The following is a 17945-nucleotide window of genomic DNA, read 5'->3' as shown; positions in this document are numbered from 1 at the left end:
TCTGCGGGGGAGGCGGCCTCGGCGGCAGCGCCGGCGGCGACGACTCGAAGAAGAAGAAGAAGCGCTCCGTCACGCGGCCCGGCTTCGCGCGCGACGAGCCCGCAGAGAGCAGCGAGCTCGCGCAGGCGAGGGCCGCACAAGGCGGCGGCCGGGCGGCCGCCGCATCGCCTCCGCCGCCGCCGCCGCCGCCGCCGCCGCCGCCGCCGCCGCCGCCGCCGCCGCCGCCGCGCGATGCTGCGGCGTCGACGCCCAACCCCCCGCCGGCGGCGCCGCCGGCGAGAGGCGTGCCGGGAGGAGGGTGGGGCGACGCCGAGGCAGCCGCGGCTCTAGAGCGGCGGGAAGCCGCCTCGAGGGGCGGCGGGGCGGGAGTGGAGAGAGCTGACCCCTGTAGGTGGCGCAGTGGACGGCCGGCTCGGGGGTGGGCGGGTCCGGCGGCGCCGCCTCCGGAGCTCCTCCCCCCGGCGTGCCCGACTATGCCGCCTCGAGGGGCGCGGCCGGCGGCGGCGGAGGCTGGAGCCTGTTTGGAGGGCGAAAGAAGCCCGAGCCGGCGGCGGGCGGAGCGGCGGGGCCTCCGTCGGCCGCCGCGGCGTCGGACTCGCCGCCGCCGCTCGACCCCGCGCAGCGCGAGGCCGTGGCGGCCGAGTCCAAGCGGCTCGGGACCGAGGCGCGCGCGAGTGCTGCCGCGCAGCTCGGGCAGGGGACTTTCGGGGCAGGGGGCCCTAGGGCAGTGGGGCCTAGGGCAGGGGGCCATAGGGCAGTGGGGCCTGGGGCAGTGGGGCCTAGGGCAGGGGGCCATAGGGCAGGGGGCCTAGGGCAGGGGGCCATAGGGCAGTGGGGCCTGGGGCAGTGGGGCCTGGGGGCAGTGGGGCCTAGGGCAGCCCACCGCCCGTGGCCTGCCGCCTCCCCCGGCCCTGCACCGCGTACCCCCCGCCCCAAAGGTGCACCGGCTCTTCAACTCTGGGCGGTACGCCGACGCCCTCAGCGTGGCGGAGCAGCAGCTGCGCTTGCTCGGCGAGTCGTATGGGCACAGCCACCAGCAGGGCGCCTCCCGCCTGTCCGGGACGCGTCCACGACGTGTCCGCGGCCCCACTAGGCACAACCACCACGAGTACGCGACGGCGATGAACAACGTCGCCACGCTCTACCAGGCGCTCGGCCGGTACGGCGAGGCGGAGCCCCTCCTCGAGCAGGCGAGCAAGATCCAGCAGCGCACGCTCGGTGAGCGGCGGCCGCGCCGCGCCTCGAGCGGCGTCTCCTTCTCATCGGCGGGCGCCCTGCTGTAGGCCACGACCACCCGCACACGGTCGCCTCGCTCTCCAACCTCGCCACCGTGTACGAGGCGATGGGGCAGTCGGAGCGCGCGAAGGCGATGCAGTCCCTCGTCGCGCAGATGAAGCGGACGTGGGAGGAGAAGCAGCGCAAGAGAAAGTGAGTGGGCCGAGGGGGCGGCGAGACTGCGAGCCTCGCTCAGGCCCGTCGGCGCACGCCTGTATTGGCGTGAATCCATTCGTCTCGTCTAGAGACTGAGGGGCATAGTGTGTGCCTGTGACTCACGTAGAGTCGTACCACCGACGTTGAGACTCGAGTCAGAGAGACGACGCACACGAGGCACGTGTGTGACTGTGACCTGTGTGAGTGTGTGTGTCTCGAAGCATAAAAATAGAACATAAAAATGACCCTTCTAGCACCTCGCTCGTCAGTCATGGCATCTCGCGTGTCTCGTCCGATGATGAATCTGAGAACGGAGCACATTCGCGAGATCGGCCGCGCACGCGCCACTATAAGGCCTGCGGGCCCCTCCCTAGTTTGTGGGCCGCGTCGCCCTCTCCGCCCCGCCCCATGCAGGAGGGCAAGCAGCCCCGCTCTCAGGCGGGCGGCCCCGGCGCGGTGGCGTGCTCGTCCACGTCCTCCACGACGTCGACGCCTTGCAAGAGCGCGGGCAGCGCGTCCGCGGGCTCGTCGTCGAGCTCCTCGGCGAGCAAGACGACGCGAAGGGGGTCCCACACGAGCCCGCTCCGGTCGCGCACGAGCGACCAGATGTAGGGCGTGAAGAACTCCTCCGGCGCGCTCTCCTGCTCGTACGTGAAGCGCGGGTCCGGCACGTGCTCGAGGCTGTCGGCCTGCGGCGAGGAGCGGAGGGAGAGCGGGGTGGCGGGGTGGCGGGAGGGAGGGGGGGCGGGACCCATCTCCACGCCGCGGGGCGAAGGTGCCGCCGCGCCTTCCAGCTGCGCGACGCCTCCCCGATGTGCGCGAGCACCAGGTCGACGCTCCACACGCCGTCGCTCCCCGAGGAGGAGCGCGCCGTCGTGGGCAGCGGCGGCGTGCGCCGGTCGCTGTCCTTGTCGAGCTGCAGCGGCGACTCCTTGGTGGAAGCCGGGCCCTGCCCGCTCAAGCCGGCACCAAAGTGGTCAATCACGCGAAAGACGTTCTCGATCAGGTCCCAGAAGAGCTCGTGCCCGCGCAGCGGCGCGAAGACGCGCTGCCTCTCGAGGATCGCGTACACGAGGTGCTCGTTCTGCTGCAGGCCCGCCTGCGCCGCCAGCGCCACGTTGAGCACCTCGAGCGCCATGCGCAGGAAGTCAGCCGCCGAGCCGAGCGCCTGCGTGGCGCAAGGGAAGAGGGGTCGGGCGGCGGGCCGTCTCCCCGCCCGGTCGGCGGCGGCCGAGCGGCAGCCTCGTCCGAGAGCTCCTCGCTGTCTGCGAGCTCGACCGGCGACGCGTGCGCCCGCCTCGCCTCGAGCTTCTGGAAGCGGCGCGCGAGGACGTCGTAGAGCGTGACGAGGGAGCGCGCCTACGGCTCGGAGGGGGAGAGAGGGAAGGTGTGCGGCTCCTCTTCGCGCCGCCCTCGTGCGGCGTGTCGCGCGCCGCGTAGGGGTGGATCCGCTTGAAGCACGGCGCCATGTTAGCGAGCGCCGCGAGGCAGTTGGTCTGCACGTAGAGGTCTTGCAAGCGCGAGAGGTTGTACTGGGTGGTGCGGACGAGGACCACAACCAGCAGGGAGCCGACCGAGATGTCGTGCAGCAGCCGCTCCTACTCCGCGCGGGGAGCGGTGACGGGACGCCACCCACGGGCGGAGCCGCGCCTGGCCTGGGCGCGCGGGGGCCGCTCCTTGAACCACGGCACCGTGGGCAGCATCACGGCGTGGGCGGTCGAGACGAAGCCGCCGTCTTGCGAGAGCATCAGCAGGATGATGAGCAGCATGTAGACCTGATCAGGCAGTCGGATGGGCTTGGTCGAGTCTCGAGGTCTCGCAGTCGTGGGGCAGCGACCGGCGTGTGGCGAGGCGCGTGCACAGACCCGCGACGTGCGCAGCCGACACGCGGGCGAGAGCATGCCGGCCAGCGTCCTCAGGAGCGGCAGCAGCAGCGCGTCCGGGTCCGAGCGCGAGAGCGCGTGGTCGAGCAGCTCGCGGTTGCCTGCCCACAGCGGAGGGCGCCGAGTGAGGGCGGCGAGGTCCTCTTGCAGGTCCTCTCACAGCTCCGCCGGCATCCGGGCGGGGCTGCCGTGGAGGAGGAGGTAGAGCAGCACGAGGGTAGCCTCCTCGGGCAGCCGCGCGCAGAGCGCGTCGTGCAGCCTGCGCACCGAGAAGCCCGCGCCCTGCCTCGCGCGCCCCTCTTCCGCCTCCGCGCCGCTGCCGCACGCCGAGTCGGCATCTCCCACGCACCGCAGCGCGGCGAGAAAGTGGTTGGAGAGCATCGGGTCGGGGAAGAGGGCGGGAGGAAGGTGCTGCGTCAGCAGCAGCAGCACCTGCAGCGACCGGTCCGCCAGCTCGACCGGCGGCTCCTGCGCGCGGAAGAAGGAGGCGATGACCTGCAGCAGACACAGGGGAGAGGCAGGGTGGCGACGCGCCCGCGGCTCCGCCCAGGACCGCAAGGCCGGCGCGGCGGTCCTGGAGCGGTAGCCAGAGCATCGAGCCGATCGAGCCGAGCAGCCGCCCCTCGGGGTTGGCTGGCCGTGGCGGCTGGTCGATGTAGAGCTTGAGCAGCCGCGCGACGAGCGCCTCTGCGAGCGGCGGAGGCGCGCCGAGCGCCGCCGTCACCGTCGGCAGCGGCACGGAGGCGGAGAGCTCGGAGAAGAGCTGGGCGGAGAGGCAGACGGTCAGCGCGGCGAGCACCTCCATGTGCAGCGCGTACGACACGTCATCCAGCCGGCAACTCGCCGCGGCGCCGAGCAGCGCCTCGACAATCAACCGCGCGACAGCCGCCTCGGTGTCCTCGGAGCCGCCCGGAGGCCGGGCCTGCACCGGCTCGGCCGCGGCGGAGGCCGAGCCGGGCGCCTGCGCGGCGGCCGCCACGTCGCGCCCCCGCAGCTGCAGGGCCACGTCCTCCGGCTCGAGCGTCTCGAGCATGTGCTTGAGGAAGGTCCGGAGGAGGAACACGGCGCCGCACGCCTGCTGCATCTCAGTGTCGGTCGCCGCCGATCTTGTGGCGCGGCCGAGCCGCTCGGCCATCGCAGCCGCCAGCGCCCCAAAGTTGCCGCTGCGTGGGTTGTTCCGCACCAGCTCCGCACAGTACGCTCTCGAGATGGCGGTGACGTCCTCCACAGAGCTGCCGGCGGGCAAAGAGACGGCCGACGCCAGCAGCTCCTGCCAGAAGCGATCGTCCGATGGGATGGGCTCTCGGCCTGTGAGCCGGTCCAGCAGGGGCGCTGTCGGCTGCTTGGCGGCGCCGGCGCCCATGCTCACGGTTTTTTTTTGGGGGGGTAGGGAAGGTTTTCAGGGGTAGAAGCGTAGGAGGTTGGGGGTTGGCCTCCCACAAGAGACGTCCGTTACACGCCCAAATGGAGTGGTAGGGGAGTAGGGGGCGACCACCCAAGTCCCAACCGCAACCTCCCGCCGATGATATTGGTGCAACCAGCCTAGTCGACTAATTCACGTTTGCGAGTACGAAAAATGCTTCCCGTGCGAAAAAAACCTCGCAAGCACACCACCGAAAAGGGCTCGGCGAGATCTCTCGATTGGCATCACTTCCCAAAAATCGACCCCCAAATCGCCCTCCAGACCCTCCCTAGTGGCCAGAGACGCGCGCCGCAGGCGAAGCGCTCGCCGCGGACCTGCCCCGCCGGCCCCTGCCGACCACGCGTTGGCATAGCGCTCCTGAGAGCACCAAACCTCGCTCAGAGAAGCGTCTCCCGCCTCTTCAGTCCACGTACCAGTCCTCTGACCACCGCAGGGCGGCTGCTGTGCGAGAGAAGCCGGCCTTTTGCTGCCCGGTGGGCGGCCGCGCTTTGGCTTGGCCGGTGGCTCCGCGGCTAGCTCAGGCGGCGGCAGCTGCTCGGGCTCGGGCTCGGGCTCGGGCAGCGCTGGCGCCATCTCCTCCGTCGGGGCGGCGGGAGAGGAGGTGGGAGCGTCGGCGGGAGCGTCGGCGGGAGGCTGAGAGGTGGCGCCGGCCGAGAGAGAAGCCAGCCGGGGCATGATGAAATCGGCGAGCGTCAGCTGGCTTCGGCCCTCCGCCGTCCGAGGCCGCTTCTTCTGCGTCCTCTTTGGTGCGCTGCTCGCACCAGAGAAGGGGAGGGTTGACTGCACCAGCGCGTCGCCGCCGGCGGACTCGCCCGAGCTCGACGAGTCGTCCGGCTTGTCGACGTACTCGAGGTCGTTGGCGTCGCCGGCGCTCTCCTCGCGCTTGGGGTGCTGCTTGTTCAGCGCGGCCAGGTGCGCGCCGCGCGCGGTCTTCTTCTTTTGCGGCATCTCTGCAGCTCGAGGCAGCGAGAGCGGGCACGCGGAGGACCAAATGCACCTGCGAGTGCATAGAGACGGCCCGAGATGGGTCAATCGTAGGCTACTCATGTGCCCTCGATGGATGGGAGTGGTCTGGGCGCGAGCGATTGGACAGAAATGGAGCAAAAAAAGCGCGCGTATTGCGTCATTGCGAGCGACAGCGCGTTGCTCCAGGAGGCCAGCGCGGTCGAGTCTGGCGATTCGGCTCCAATCGCTGGGTGCTCCGGACCGGTCCCGATGGTGTGGGCACCGCGAGCGGCGCGCGGCGGTCTCGCGCGGGCCGTGTATACGCGGCGCGCTCACCAGTGTGAAAGATCGCGCTCTTGGCTGGTTGCACCAATACCCTACCGCTACCCCCTACCGCTACCCCCCTCAGCCTCACGCCTGCCCCAGCGGGGAGGGCGGCGGCGGTGCAAACTAGAAGAAAAAACGCGGGGTTTCTGTTTCAATCTCCGAACTCTCTCTCCTCCGTTGAACTTGAAGCATGTGAAGGCCCGGGACGATCGGTGGTTGATGACCTGCGCAGCTCCAGATCCAGAGAGCGGTTGTTGGGAGGGGAGCCAACCCCCCTCCCTCAACCCCAGCTTCCCTGCCCCTCTGAGTCGCTTACCATCTTACGCGGCGAGCGCCTCGCGCAGCCTCGCCTGCAGCTCCGCCTTGAGGCCCTTGGTCGGCAGCCCGCGCGCCTGCAGCTCGGCGCGCAGGTCGACGACGCGCAGGGCCGCGACGTCGAGCTCCGCGCCGCCTCCCGAAGGCGGCGCCGCCTCGGCGGCCACCGGCGGAGTGGCGCACTTCTCGGGCTTGGTCTCCCCGCCGGCCTCCGCCACTTCCGCCGCCGCCTCTGCAGGCGGGGGCGGGCCCGCGAGGGGCGGCGGCGATCCCGCCGGCGGCTGCGGCTGGGGCGGCGGCGGCGGGGCGCCCGGCGGGGCGCCCGGCGGCGGCGGCGGGTTGAGTCCCCAGAGCAGGTGCGGCAGCTTGGCGCCGAGGGTGACGTCGAGCAGGCGCTGCATCGTCGCCCAGCGCGGCTTGGCCGCCCGCGGGAAGGTTGCGGCGGGCGCCTCGGCGGCGGCATCGTCCGCGGCAGCCTCCTGCCGTGCAGCCGCCGCCTCCTCGGGCACGGCCGCCTCCTCGGCCTCCTTTTCCGTGGCCTCCTCCTTGGCCTCCGCCTCTGCGCCGGGCGAGAAGAGGCCAGAGACGATCGAGGCGGCGGTGTGGTAGGCAGCCTCGTCGGTCGGTGCGGGCGCGGGCGCGATCGTCGGCGCCGCCTTGGGCAGCGCGGCCGGCGAGAGCGCGCCGCGCCGCGCCGCCTCGTTGGCGGCGAGGTAGCGCTGCGGCACGAGGTAGCGCAGCGCCGCCGTCCGGCCCGCGGCGCGGTCCGACGGCGTCTGCGCCCGGCGACTCTCGTTTGGCGAGTCGAGTCGGCTCGCACCGAAGGTCGGCGCGGCGTCACCCAGCGAGTGGCGGCGCATGGCACGCGCCGGCGGCGCTGCCGCCAGCCTCCCTTCGGCCTTGTGGCCCGACGGAGTGTCGCCGCGGGCGGTCTGCAGCACTCCCGTCTCGCCAAAGATGGTGACCTCGCCCGCGTCGTGATGCTCGCCGTTCTCGGGGTCCGCCTCCCATGCCTCCCACTCCTCGTCCCACGCCGCCCATTCCTCGGCGGTCCACTGCCCCTCCCACTCGGACCACTCCTCGGCCGACCACTCCCCTTCCCACTCTGCCCACGCCTCGGCGGTCCACTCGGCGCAGCCTTCCTCGGGATCGGTGGTCGGGGCCCTCGCGGCGCGGCCCTCGCCCTTGTTGGCCGCCGGTGTCGCGCCACGCACCTCTTGCAGCACGCCGCCCACGCCAAAGACGCGGACCTCCTCCGGCTGGGCCGCCTTGAGCGACTTGGCGGGCTTGAGCTGCGACTTGGCGGGCTTGAGCGGCGACTTGGCGGGCTTGAGCGGCGACTTGGCGGGCTTGAGCGGGGATTTGCCGGGAGCCGTGCGTCGGCCGGGGGAGCGCTCGAGCGTGTTGGCGGAGAGCGGTGTGAGGAAGGGCATCGTCTCTGTGATGTCTCTGCTCTCCGGTCTCTCGCCAACCGACGCACCCGTTGGGCTGCCTATCTTGCCGCGCAGTCCTTGTCAGTACTGTGGACGAAGAAGCACTACAACTCGCCCTATCCGCAGACGTACTTCCATTGGCACGACCCGATGTTTGGCGTACAGCAGTCATCGTATGCCGATGTGAACTTTGAGCTTCGGGAGATGCGCAGCCATCGATTCCACATGAATTCCAACTGCGTGCAGTTGGGCGGCGACGGGCTGTCATACATGCGCCTCATTCACCGTATTGCCCAAGAACCCAAGCTGTTCCTGGAACGTACACCAGTCGTGATTCCTAGGCTAGGCGAGGCGCCTCACGGGAAGTTTCACGTGCTGCACGGCGGCTGGCGACTGTGGTGGCCGCTGCTCATGCAATTGGCAGCCGTGGTGGGCAACCGAAAGGTGAAAAAAGACCCGACAGTGTCAGAGTTCAACGAGCACGAACACTTCTTGCGGATCGCTGTCGAGGCCCTCGCCGAGTACGTCGTGTTCATTTCACAAACCGGCAGCGACTACAGGCACTGCGACGCTTTTTTGCGCGAAGCTGAGCGCAACTTGTCGTTCGGCTACATCTGCAACTTCCTCTTTCTGTTTGGATTCCTGTATGTTGAAATGCGAGCGGCTGTCCGGAAAAACGACTCGGCCACTCTGGATCGAGTGTGGCGCGAGAACCTCCCGACGGCCCGTGCAGCCAATAAAACCAACTACAGCCAAATGTCCGTCATTACCGTGTACTGGGGCGGGGCGCTGAGGGAGCCGTTGAGGACTGCATTTCACAACACTCGCACCCTCCGCTGGCTCGACACGCATGTGGGCCTCGACTTCCCCATTGAGCAGCTCAACAACTGGATTGCGGACGCCTGCCCGAAAAACATCACAGAAGAGTGGGTTCGCAAGTTCATTCGACGCGTTCCCTTCACGCAAACCGTCAACCGTTCGGTTCGCGCGGCGCTGCACGCCAACCGCGAGGACGAGTCGGAGCATCTCAAACACATCGCCAAAGACAAGGCGCTGATTGTGCTCTTTCTAAAGGAGAAGATCGGAGACACCTACCAGGCTGCGACTGCCGCGAGCGATGCAAACTTGCTCGATCTGGACCTCAGCGAGTGGGGCGGCAACCGGGACGGCGCCGCAGGCGACCGACAGCGCCGCGCAGGTGCGCCGTGGAAGAAGATGGAGCGCTCCATGTCGGACTTTGAAGAGTACGTGCGCGAGCAGGTCACTAAGCTCTGCCCATGGCACCTGTGGGCGTGACGCGTGCCTTCCCCTCCGCCATAGCCTCCCCCCTGACCGCGGGCCGGGGCCGAATTGTGTCTCCGCGCCCTCCGAGGCGCGGTCTCGGTGTCGCTTCCGCCGCTGTTCACTATTTTTATGTGCATTAAGCTGTCGAATGAGTGCACCCGGTGCCTGGGTGCGGCTGCGCTTGCGGGTAGCGGCGCGGGGCGCCGTCGCGCGCGTCTCCGACGCGCCGGCCCACGAACGGCGAACCGCGCGTTCCGGGGGGCGTGCGGTTCGGCCGTGGGAGGCCTCTCGCGCCCCGAGGTCGGCCTCGACGCGGCTCCCTCGGGCCGGGCCCGTCGCCCCGCACCACCAGACGGTGGCGGGTACCCTCCCCGCCCCCTCCCGCGCTCAGGCGCCGCCGCTGAGCCGCCGATACGCAATTCGCAACATATGGTTAGATGGATAGGGGGTATGGTCCTGCCCGCCCAAGACTAGCCCTACCATACCCTCAAGCAGGTCTGCCAGCAGGCGGGGGGGTATGGTCTTGAACTAGCATGCGACTACCATACCATACCCCGGAAAAAGTTGGAACCCAGGGGCCTTCGCTGACGGTTGTTGTTAGAAACCTGAGCCCGCGATGTCGCGGCTCGGTCCTTCGGGCATGCTGTTCTTCGCGCACACTGTCCTCGAGACCGTCCTCGGCGCCATGAAGCTGCGTGGGCGCTACGAGGGACAGACGGCGGCGGGGCCGGAGGCCAAGTTTGTGCGGCACCACGGCGTGTGCCTCCTCTCGCTCGCGCTCCTCGCCGCATGTACGCTGCTGCGGAGAGAGGTGGACGCGCCCACGGGCGGGCTTGTCAGCGCCGTGCTCTGCTTCTTCCACGCCGCCGCGACCGCCGTGCATGCTCACGCCTTTGCGCTCGGCTCCGCGAAATCGCTCAGCACGATGATGATGCACCTGCCATTTGCCGTCGGCTTCGCCTTTGACGCACTCCGCACACGCGGGGCGCGAGACGGCTCCGCGCGTCGCAAATAGTGCGGTTTTGCAGACGAGCGGGTATAATGACTTGGCATTCGTCCTTTAAGGCGGAGTGTAGAAGACGTCTGCCTCTCCCCTGTCTTTCAGTCCTTCCGAGCCTGACTGTTCTTCACCTTCCTACCTACCTAGTCGTGGACAGTGGTCCTCGCGGCGTCGTCGCTCTCGAGAGGGTCGTCGTCTCCAGGTACCAGGACCAGGTCGTCTCACTCGAGTCTCGTCGTTCTCCCTTCTTGAGGAGGAAAGTAAGCACAGAACTGAGGGAGACAGAGAGAGGAGAGGAGAGAGGACCACAGGAATGCCCCCAGGGATTTCTTCTTCTCGACCTTGGCGGCCTCATACGTGCATGCTAGCGCTCTCCTGCCTCACCCCGGCCTTCACGCCCTCGCGGCAACCGTGGGCGCTCCCTCCCTCCACGCGCGCGTGCCGCATCCGCGCTGCCGCCGACGACGGCGTGGGCGGCTCGCTCGCGGTGCTCGGCGGCTCGCTCGCGCGGGTCGCAGACAGCACCGACGCGGTCGGCTGGCAGCGAGTCGGGCCTGGCTGGCTGCGCCTCGGTCCCGCGACTCCGTGGGCGACGGTGCACTTTGTCGGCGGCGCTGCGCTCGGCATCGCGCCGCAGCTCGCCTACGATACGCTGCTCAGCCGGCTCGCGAGCTCGGCCGACGTCGCGGTGATCGCGACGCCGTACGAGCTCGGCCTGGACCACCGCAAGCTCGCCCGGCGTGTGGCCTCGGACTTTGACGTGGCGCTGGAGGAGAGCCGCGCGCAAGGTCTCGCGCCGGCGGAGGGCGCTCCCGTCTTCCGGGTGGGGCACAGCCTCGGCGCGAAGCTGCTGGCGCTGCTGGCGTGCGAGGCGGGCGCGGGCGAGGGCGGCGCCCCGCAGGCGGACCCGCTCGCGCTCCTGAATTTCAACAACTTTCGGGTCGCCGACTCGGTCGAGCTCGCCTCGAAGCTGGTCGGCGAGATGCAGGGCGGCGGAGCGGCACCCTACGGAGGCGCGGTGCGAGATGCGTTTGCCTTTGTGCAGCAGCTGGGCGTCGCGCAGGGCGTGGCCGTCGAGGTTTCCCCCACGCCCGACGAGCTCGCCGCCGCCCTCGCGGGGTACGCGCCCGCTGCGACGGCGGTCTTCACCTTCGACGGCGACTCGCTCGACTGCTCGGCGGAGCTGCTCGCGGCGCTGCCGCCGACGGCGGGCGTGCGGCGGTTCGAGCGGGCGGGCTCGCACACGGCGCCCGTCTCGCTCCGCCTCGCCGTCTCGGACATCAACCCGCAGCTGGCCGCCCTGCTCGGCGGCGGCTCGCGCACCGTCTCCATCGGCGACGCGGAGGCGGCCGAGCAGCTCGCAGAGGCGCTGGCGGAATGGCTGTGGCCTGCGGGGGTAGCGCGGCCGGCGGGCGCGACGATGCTCCCGCCTGCCGTCGGAGCCGCCGAGGGATCGAGCGAGCCGTGACCGGGAGGCACGTGGACGTGCGAGCGCAGCGGCGCTCAGCCTGAGGCCCCGCGCGCTCGCGGGGCTCAACACTGCACGCTGGCGAGAATACTGTTCGTTGTTAGTAGCTACTGCGCGAAAAGAAGAGGTACCGCGTCGGACCACAGTCTGCAGGATTCTGGATTCATCGACAAACAGGCCGGGGAGGGTGGGCCACGCGCGGAGCCCCCGTGGCTACGCGTGGCTACGGGCACGAGGCCTAGCGGTCGCGCTTGGCGGCTTTAATGATCGGCGCGCGCGCGTGTGCAGGCCGCGTGGTGCGGCGCGGTGCGAGGCACCAGGGTATGGTGACAAGGGAAGAGTGAAGCGTGCCGCATGGTGGCACAATGTCATGGCGCCGCTTCTCGCAGCTTCCCGAGAGGCGGGGGCACGGTCGCCTCGCCGGAGCGCACCGCCTCCACCGGCCTTCTCTCGGCCGGTGGCGAGGCCTTGTCCTGAGCCCAGTCCGCAGAGTCAAAGTGCTTCTTGTCGCCACCCTTGAGCCGTCGCTCGAGCATGCCCTTCTGCGTCGGCAGGCCGCCGTACTTGGACTTGAGCTGCGGGCGAGGGCGCGTGGTGGTGCGTGTGAGGAGACGGGCGCACGGTCGGGCGGTTCGGGGCGGACGCCAACGACCACCTTGTCGACCTGCTGGTCCTCCATCAGCGTGCTGACCAACTCAAGTCGGGAATTTTTTTTCAGGGACGGGGGCAAGTAGGGTAAAAAGTATCCGTGGCTCAGAATGGCTGGCTATACTGGGGTACATTAGGAAGTCAGCGCCATACTGCCATACCTGACAAGGACTCACACTGTGATAGGGCCAGGTATCCGTACTCCTGTACTTGTGTGACGAAGGGGAAAAACTTTTGCCGCTTTCCGGAAGAAAACCGCTCGTGTTTCTTCCTGCGCTTCGGCCGAACGACCCACCTTGTGAGCTCTTGGGCGGCCCCACCGATGGCGCAGAGGCAACACGGGCTTCAGCGGCCGTTCGATTCGCACCAGGTCGGCTCGTGGGTGCTCATCGGCTGCTTCCTCGGCCTCTTTTACGGGCTGTACTTGCCCCTGCATCTCAACACCGCCGCTGGGATCGCTCTCATCGCACTGTATTCGGCGTCGGCGGGATCCGCGCTGGTGTTTGGGTTCCTTACGACCCACACCGACGCGGCTGACCCGGCCGTCATCGCCAAGCGCGTCGGCCCGCCCACCGTGTCTGGCCCGGGCGCGGGGATAAACTACTGCTACCTGTGCGAGGTGGGGGTGGCGAAGCGGACGCGGCACTGCCGGCGGTGCGACAAGTGCGTGGCGATCTTCGACCACCACTGCCCGTGGGTCAACACCTGCATAGGGGAGGGCAACTACCGCTACTTCCTCGCCATGCTCGCTGCCGTCGGCGCGATGACGGCGCTGCAGCTCGCGACGGCGGTGCAGGCCTGCGTTGGGCTAACCGACTCGTCCTTCGTGCGGGACGTGGAGGACACGTACGGCGGGATGCCGTCCGCCGTGTACGCGGTCCTCATGGGACTGACCGGGCTCGCGGCGCGCGCGCGCCACCCTCCCCCTCCTTTCCCTCCCCCTCGCCTGCTCTCCCTCCCCGGCCCCTCCCCCCTCCCTTCGCTCGGAGCGAGACGCGCGCGCCCCGCCCGCCCTGCGCAGGCGCTCGCGGCCTTTTTCCTCGTCTCGCAGCTGCTCTTCTTCCACCTCGGCCTCATCCACCGCGGCGTCACCACCTACGAGTTTATTGTCGCCCAGCGCCGCAAGGCGGCGCAGCAGCCGGAGCGGCCGTCCTCGCGCTGGCAGAGATGCAACGACGAGCTGCAGAAGAACGCGCCCTGCCTGTCGATGTGCCAACTCTGCTGCGAGGAGGCGATGCAGAAGCGCGCCGCCCGCCGCAAGCAGGCCTCCGTGCGCCCGCGACCCGTCAGCGGCACGCAGATGTCTTCCCTGCCGCAGCGGCCCGGCACGTCCAAGCGGATGAGTGGCTCCGCGCCTAGCTCCGCGTCAGACGCACCGCCCGGCTCGGCGCGACGAGGGAACGGCGCGGCCAGTTCCGCGCCGAGCCCCGCCCCAGCGTGAAGGCGGGACGGCTTGTATATTCGCGGCGCCGTCGTCGTTTGTGTGTCGACCGCACGCGCCTTCGGCCTTGTGGCCGCGCCGCGCGTCCTCTCTCCATCCCCCGGGGACGTCGCTTGTGTGTTCGGATATTTACCACGAGTCACCCATTACACACATGCCTTTTCATGACGCATTGCACAATACGCGAGACCGACTGCGCTGGCCCCGCGCAAGAGCGAGACACCGACCACGCCCGCGCGGGGGTGAGAGAGAGAGGCCGAGAGATGATACACGACATCGTACCGCGGGGGGAGATGCTCCGGCTCGAAGTCTCCCTCCGGAGAGGTGTGCCCCAGGCTCAACCTCGAGATTACCGGGGCGCACCGTATAACATGACGCAGGGAAGAGCTCTACAGCTTGAGCTGCGCGATGAGCGACTCAAAGTGCGCGCGGCTCGCCTCGATGTTTATGAGGGTGGTGGCGGGCTGTATGCTCGCCTGCGGCGCGAGGGGCGGGGGAGAGGCGAGTCTTGCGCCACTCGTGCCGGGGCCTGCCACCGGGGGATGGGCGAGAGCGCGCGCGTCGGAGACGATGACCATCGCGTAGGTTGTCGAGGTGAACCCCTCGATGAAGGCCGAGTAGCGCGCGTTTCGAACCTGTCGGGCGGCGTGGCGCGTGCCTCCGGAGGGCGCAGGGGAGCGGGGAGCGGAGGGCGGGAAGCGGAGGGGCGGAGGGGCGGGCGGGCGGGCGGGCGGGCGGGCGGGCGGGCGTGGAGGTTCCCGCCTGCATGGTTGCAAACTGCGCCTGCGTCTTAGAGCACGAGAGCTTGAACTGCTTGATGATGTTTGAGATCTTTTCGTGGCGGTGCACGTCCTCGTGCGCCGCGCGCACCGCGTCGCAGATCACGAGGAAGGTGGCGCGTCTACGGGCGGGCTCCGAGACGGCTCAGGGAGGGGCTCTCTCCTCGGGAGGAGGACGCGGTGCGGGAAGGGCGCGCGCTCAAAGAGAACCACCTCGTCCGCCTGGCAGACCGCGCACAGCTTGTCGAGGTGGGTCTGCAGCGAGTCGCGGTTCGGGATGAGCGCGTGCACCATCTGCGACCACGCGCGGTACAGCGTCTCGTCCCAGATCGACGTCTTGAAGCAGGAGATCTCGAGCTCCAGCCGCGAGGCGACGGCCTGCAGCTCGCGCTCGCGCTGGCGGAAGACCTGCTCGCGCTGCTCGTCCGGCACAAGGTCCATCTTGTGCACCAGGCAAAAGATCTTTGCCGACTTTGAGTTCTGGCGCATCGCGGCGAGGCACGAGCCGTAGTACTCGATGTCCTTTGTGAGCTCGCGCGACTCGATGTCAAAGACGTAGATGAGCACCTGCACGTTGCGGAAGATGTGGTCGCGCTGCGACTCGAAGTAGTTCTCCATGAAGGCCTCCTGCCCGCCGCAGTCCCACAGGTTGAGCACGAGGTTGCCGAGGAACCGCACGTGCGAGTGCTCCACGTCAATCGTCGCGCCGAGCCGCATGGTGTCGCGCGCGAGGTAGTTGGCAAAGATGATGGAGCGCATCGACGTTTTGCCCGCGCCCGATTTGCCCATCAGCAGCACCTTTTGCAGCATGACGACCGGCGGCGAGAGTTCGGCAGCAACGTTGCGAGGGGTGTGGTGCTGCCGCCGCCGACAAGATAAAGATAACGCTCGGGCTGTAGACGCCGTTGGCTGGGTATGGCGATCCGCCTCCACTCTTTGCTGCTCGCTCGCCCGGGCGGAGGGCATGGCCGCGGAGGTGGCGGGCGCGTGCTTGCCAGGCCTTCCGCAGACAGCCTCTCGGGCAGACTGAGGGTCGGCTTTGCGTGGCGTGGCCCGTACGCTGCGCTGCGCAAAGCTGCGTATGCGGAGGGAGCATCCTGTGCTTCCACTGGGAGGGGCGCACCTCCTGCAGCTGGTGGAAGGCCGTGCCGCCGCTCGTCTGCTCCGTGGACAGGGCGGGGAGACGACGCCGCAGCGCCACAGCCTCCGCTGCAAGCCGGTGCAGCACTCTGCTGCCTGGTGGGCAGCCTCTTGGATCTGTGCGCGACGTTTTCGAGGCTGCAGTGGCGCTGCACCGCAAGCCACGGCGAGTGGCACGCGGCATGCGCGGCGCCGCGCTTGGCCCGGACAGCGCCAGAGAGTGCCCTCGATGGGCCAGCCGGCGCGGCGCGAGCGCCGCACAAGCTGACGCATCGTCTGCCATGGCATGCTCGACGGCGTGCAAATCTCGGATTGTCGATCAAACTCGGCGGTCTTCATTCGACGCCGTTTACGCGATCGGTTTGCCTTCGTTTTTTCTTTGTCGATGAGAAGGGGGGGGGGGACACACGATTCCTTCTCAAACCTCCTTCCCTCTTCTCTTCCCCTCCCCCTCTCCGCCGCTCCCCTCCTCGCCGCACCCGTCTCCCCCACCGCCCTCGCCGCCGCCCCCCCCTCCGCCGCCCCCTCTTACGCCTGCTGTGTGAAGAGGCGTGTGGCATCGGCGGGCCCACTGTCCGAACACAACTCGGCCTTTGATATCCGGGCGGTGCGGGATCGAATCGAGAAGGACCAGGCGAGGGGGGAGGCGACGCGACTACTGGGCAGTCTACGCCCTGATGCGGAGAGGGGGGGGGGAGAGGCGGGGCCGTCGACGAATCCGGGCCCTGCCCCCCCCCCTCCCGAGGGGAGACGAGAGCTAGGCCCCCCCCCACGAGCGGGGTGGACGGCCGACGCGTGGAACCACGGCTGGAACGGCCGCAGAGGCAGGGGGCATCCCCCGAGGCCCCGCCCCAGGAGGTGCGGCGGCCGGCACCGCCACCGGGCCCGCCCCCGCCACCACCACCTCCGCCCCCGCCGCTGGAGCGACCGCTGGGTCGAGGAGCCGCCCCTGAGGTTCCGCACCAGGCGGTGCGGCCGCCAGTGCCGCCATCGTTTCCGCCACCCACACTGCCACTTCCACCCACGCCACTGGAACGGCTGCAGGGTCGTGGGGCCGCCCCAGCGGCTCCACACCGGGCGTTTGGGCCGCGAGGGCCGCCACCGTACCCGCCGCCCCTGCCACCGCCTCCACCCCCGCCGCCGGCGGGGCCGCCGCCGTGTGGACCCGCTCGGAATAACCTGGGGGGGCCGGGACCGCCCCGCCGGAAGCTGGTGTACCCGGGAGGAGGAGATGGGGGAGGGGAGTTACCGCGGTACGATAGCGGGCCCACCGGCGAGCCGGAAAGCCGAGGCCGGAGGACCCGAGGGGGGGCTTGGGGTCAGTTGTCGGAGGAGGCGAGAGATGAGCTAACGCGGCCTCTGAGAGTGGAGTCGGGACGTACGGGCTCACCGAGGGAAGGCCAGCCGCAGTGGCAACCGGACCACCACGACCTTCGACAGGGAGGGCCACGCCTCCCCGAGCCTGGAGAGGAGCCGGCGGAGGGGGGGGGCGAGCCAGGGACGATAGAGAGGCCACGAGTGCGGGCACGACTCGCCGACCAGGGAGAGCGGGCTCGACCCCCCTGGGAGGGGTGGCGACACGATCCAATGCCGCCGTCCTCGCCCGGGGAGACCCCGGCCGGGCCGTCGACGCTCTCGGAGGCTGCGGTACCAGTCGGAGGTGACGCGGAGGCGAGACCTCGGCCAAAGAAGAGACATCAGAAACGGCTACAGCGGCCGTCAGGCGACGCTCGGCTGGCGAATAAAAGAGCGAACCAGGGAGAACCGGAGCCCTGGGAATGCGGGCGGTGGAACCCCGGGACGGGAAGCTGAGTGAGGACCTGTGTACGTGCGTGGTGTACAGTGTCATGGCTAGTGCCATTTCACTCTGACACGCTAATCTTGAAAACGTCTCCAACGGAGCTCCGTGTTGCTTCCAGCGCCCTCCCCCGCGCTCCCTGCGGCCATGGCCGATGCTCCTAGTATGAGAGGTCATCTGGCTACCGCGAGAGCGACCCAAATCGTCGACATCGTCCGATGATGGTGCCTCAAAGTCAGCCTCCGGAGGCTATCGTTGCGTCGAGCCGGCAGTAGCCGTGACATGTGGTTCCACCACCCCTCGTAGGCTTTGCCTCTGATCGCCACCGTTCCCATGCTGCCTAATGGGATGGAAAGGGAGGCTGGGCGAGCGTATAGAAGCGTGCTCGACCTCGTCGTGGCAACCTGCACGGCAGCGCTGGCAGGCGCGATGAGCGTCGTGCCACCTGACCCGAGACGGGTCGCAGGCGTCGTACCGAGCGCGTCGAGACCGTGTCCTGATGTGATCTGCACGGGTAAATCACGTCGGCGTCAAAGGAGCGACGTGCGACCTGTCAGAGCTTGATCTCCGATCTCAGCGGCGTCGAGTCATCTCCGGCGCGCGACAAAGGTACATCCACAGGACGCGCAG

General features: G+C 69.2%; 7 protein-coding genes across 7 annotated transcripts; 4 read left to right on the top strand and 3 right to left on the bottom strand.

Annotated features, from left to right (window-relative positions):
• Window positions 1-1097: 1097 nt before the first annotated feature.
• EMIHUDRAFT_69699 (hypothetical protein) lies at window positions 1098-1432 on the top strand (the record flags this gene model as incomplete). Its single annotated transcript, XM_005792782.1, has 2 exons — window positions 1098-1218; window positions 1284-1432. Coding segments are annotated over 2 exons (270 nt in total), but the record flags the coding sequence as incomplete, so codon positions are not given.
• A 217-nt stretch (window positions 1433-1649) lies between these two features.
• On the bottom strand, window positions 1650-4677 carry EMIHUDRAFT_454278 (hypothetical protein; the record flags this gene model as incomplete). Its single annotated transcript, XM_005792781.1, has 9 exons — window positions 1650-2120; window positions 2258-2599; window positions 2710-2790; window positions 2934-3029; window positions 3123-3206; window positions 3297-3467; window positions 3582-3782; window positions 3868-4176; window positions 4321-4677. 9 exons carry the CDS (start codon window positions 4675-4677, stop codon window positions 1866-1868), a joined length of 1896 nt encoding a protein of 631 aa, XP_005792838.1. The 3' UTR covers window positions 1650-1865.
• Window positions 4678-9657: 4980 nt separating this feature from the next.
• On the top strand, window positions 9658-10056 carry EMIHUDRAFT_222893 (hypothetical protein; the record flags this gene model as incomplete). The annotated part of the gene is made up of 1 exon (XM_005792780.1): window positions 9658-10056. The coding sequence occupies one exon, from the start codon at window positions 9658-9660 to the stop codon at window positions 10054-10056; it is 399 nt and encodes a 132-aa protein (XP_005792837.1).
• Window positions 10057-10402: 346 nt separating this feature from the next.
• Window positions 10403-11509, top strand: EMIHUDRAFT_222892 (hypothetical protein; the record flags this gene model as incomplete). Its single annotated transcript, XM_005792779.1, has 2 exons — window positions 10403-10864; window positions 11030-11509. 2 exons carry the CDS (start codon window positions 10403-10405, stop codon window positions 11507-11509), a joined length of 942 nt encoding a protein of 313 aa, XP_005792836.1.
• Window positions 11510-11732: 223 nt separating this feature from the next.
• On the bottom strand, window positions 11733-12188 carry EMIHUDRAFT_222891 (hypothetical protein; the record flags this gene model as incomplete). The annotated part of the gene is made up of 3 exons (XM_005792778.1): window positions 11733-11747; window positions 11941-12084; window positions 12165-12188. 3 exons carry the CDS (start codon window positions 12186-12188, stop codon window positions 11733-11735), a joined length of 183 nt encoding a protein of 60 aa, XP_005792835.1.
• Window positions 12189-12479: 291 nt separating this feature from the next.
• On the top strand, window positions 12480-13746 carry EMIHUDRAFT_428789 (hypothetical protein; the record flags this gene model as incomplete). Its single annotated transcript, XM_005792777.1, has 2 exons — window positions 12480-13061; window positions 13179-13746. 2 exons carry the CDS (start codon window positions 12480-12482, stop codon window positions 13596-13598), a joined length of 1002 nt encoding a protein of 333 aa, XP_005792834.1. The 3' UTR covers window positions 13599-13746.
• A 241-nt stretch (window positions 13747-13987) lies between these two features.
• GTR1-1 (ras-related GTP-binding protein) lies at window positions 13988-15187 on the bottom strand (the record flags this gene model as incomplete). The annotated part of the gene is made up of 4 exons (XM_005792776.1): window positions 13988-14074; window positions 14159-14235; window positions 14363-14493; window positions 14571-15187. 4 exons carry the CDS (start codon window positions 15185-15187, stop codon window positions 13988-13990), a joined length of 912 nt encoding a protein of 303 aa, XP_005792833.1.
• Window positions 15188-17945: the final 2758 nt, after the last annotated feature.

This window comes from Emiliania huxleyi, assembly GCF_000372725.1.
Source record: "Emiliania huxleyi CCMP1516 unplaced genomic scaffold EMIHUscaffold_105, whole genome shotgun sequence".
Classification (NCBI taxonomy): Eukaryota; Haptophyta; order Isochrysidales; family Noelaerhabdaceae; genus Emiliania; species Emiliania huxleyi.
The sequence above is the reverse complement of the archived record's forward strand: the minus strand, read 5'-3'. Positions and strand labels throughout refer to the sequence as shown.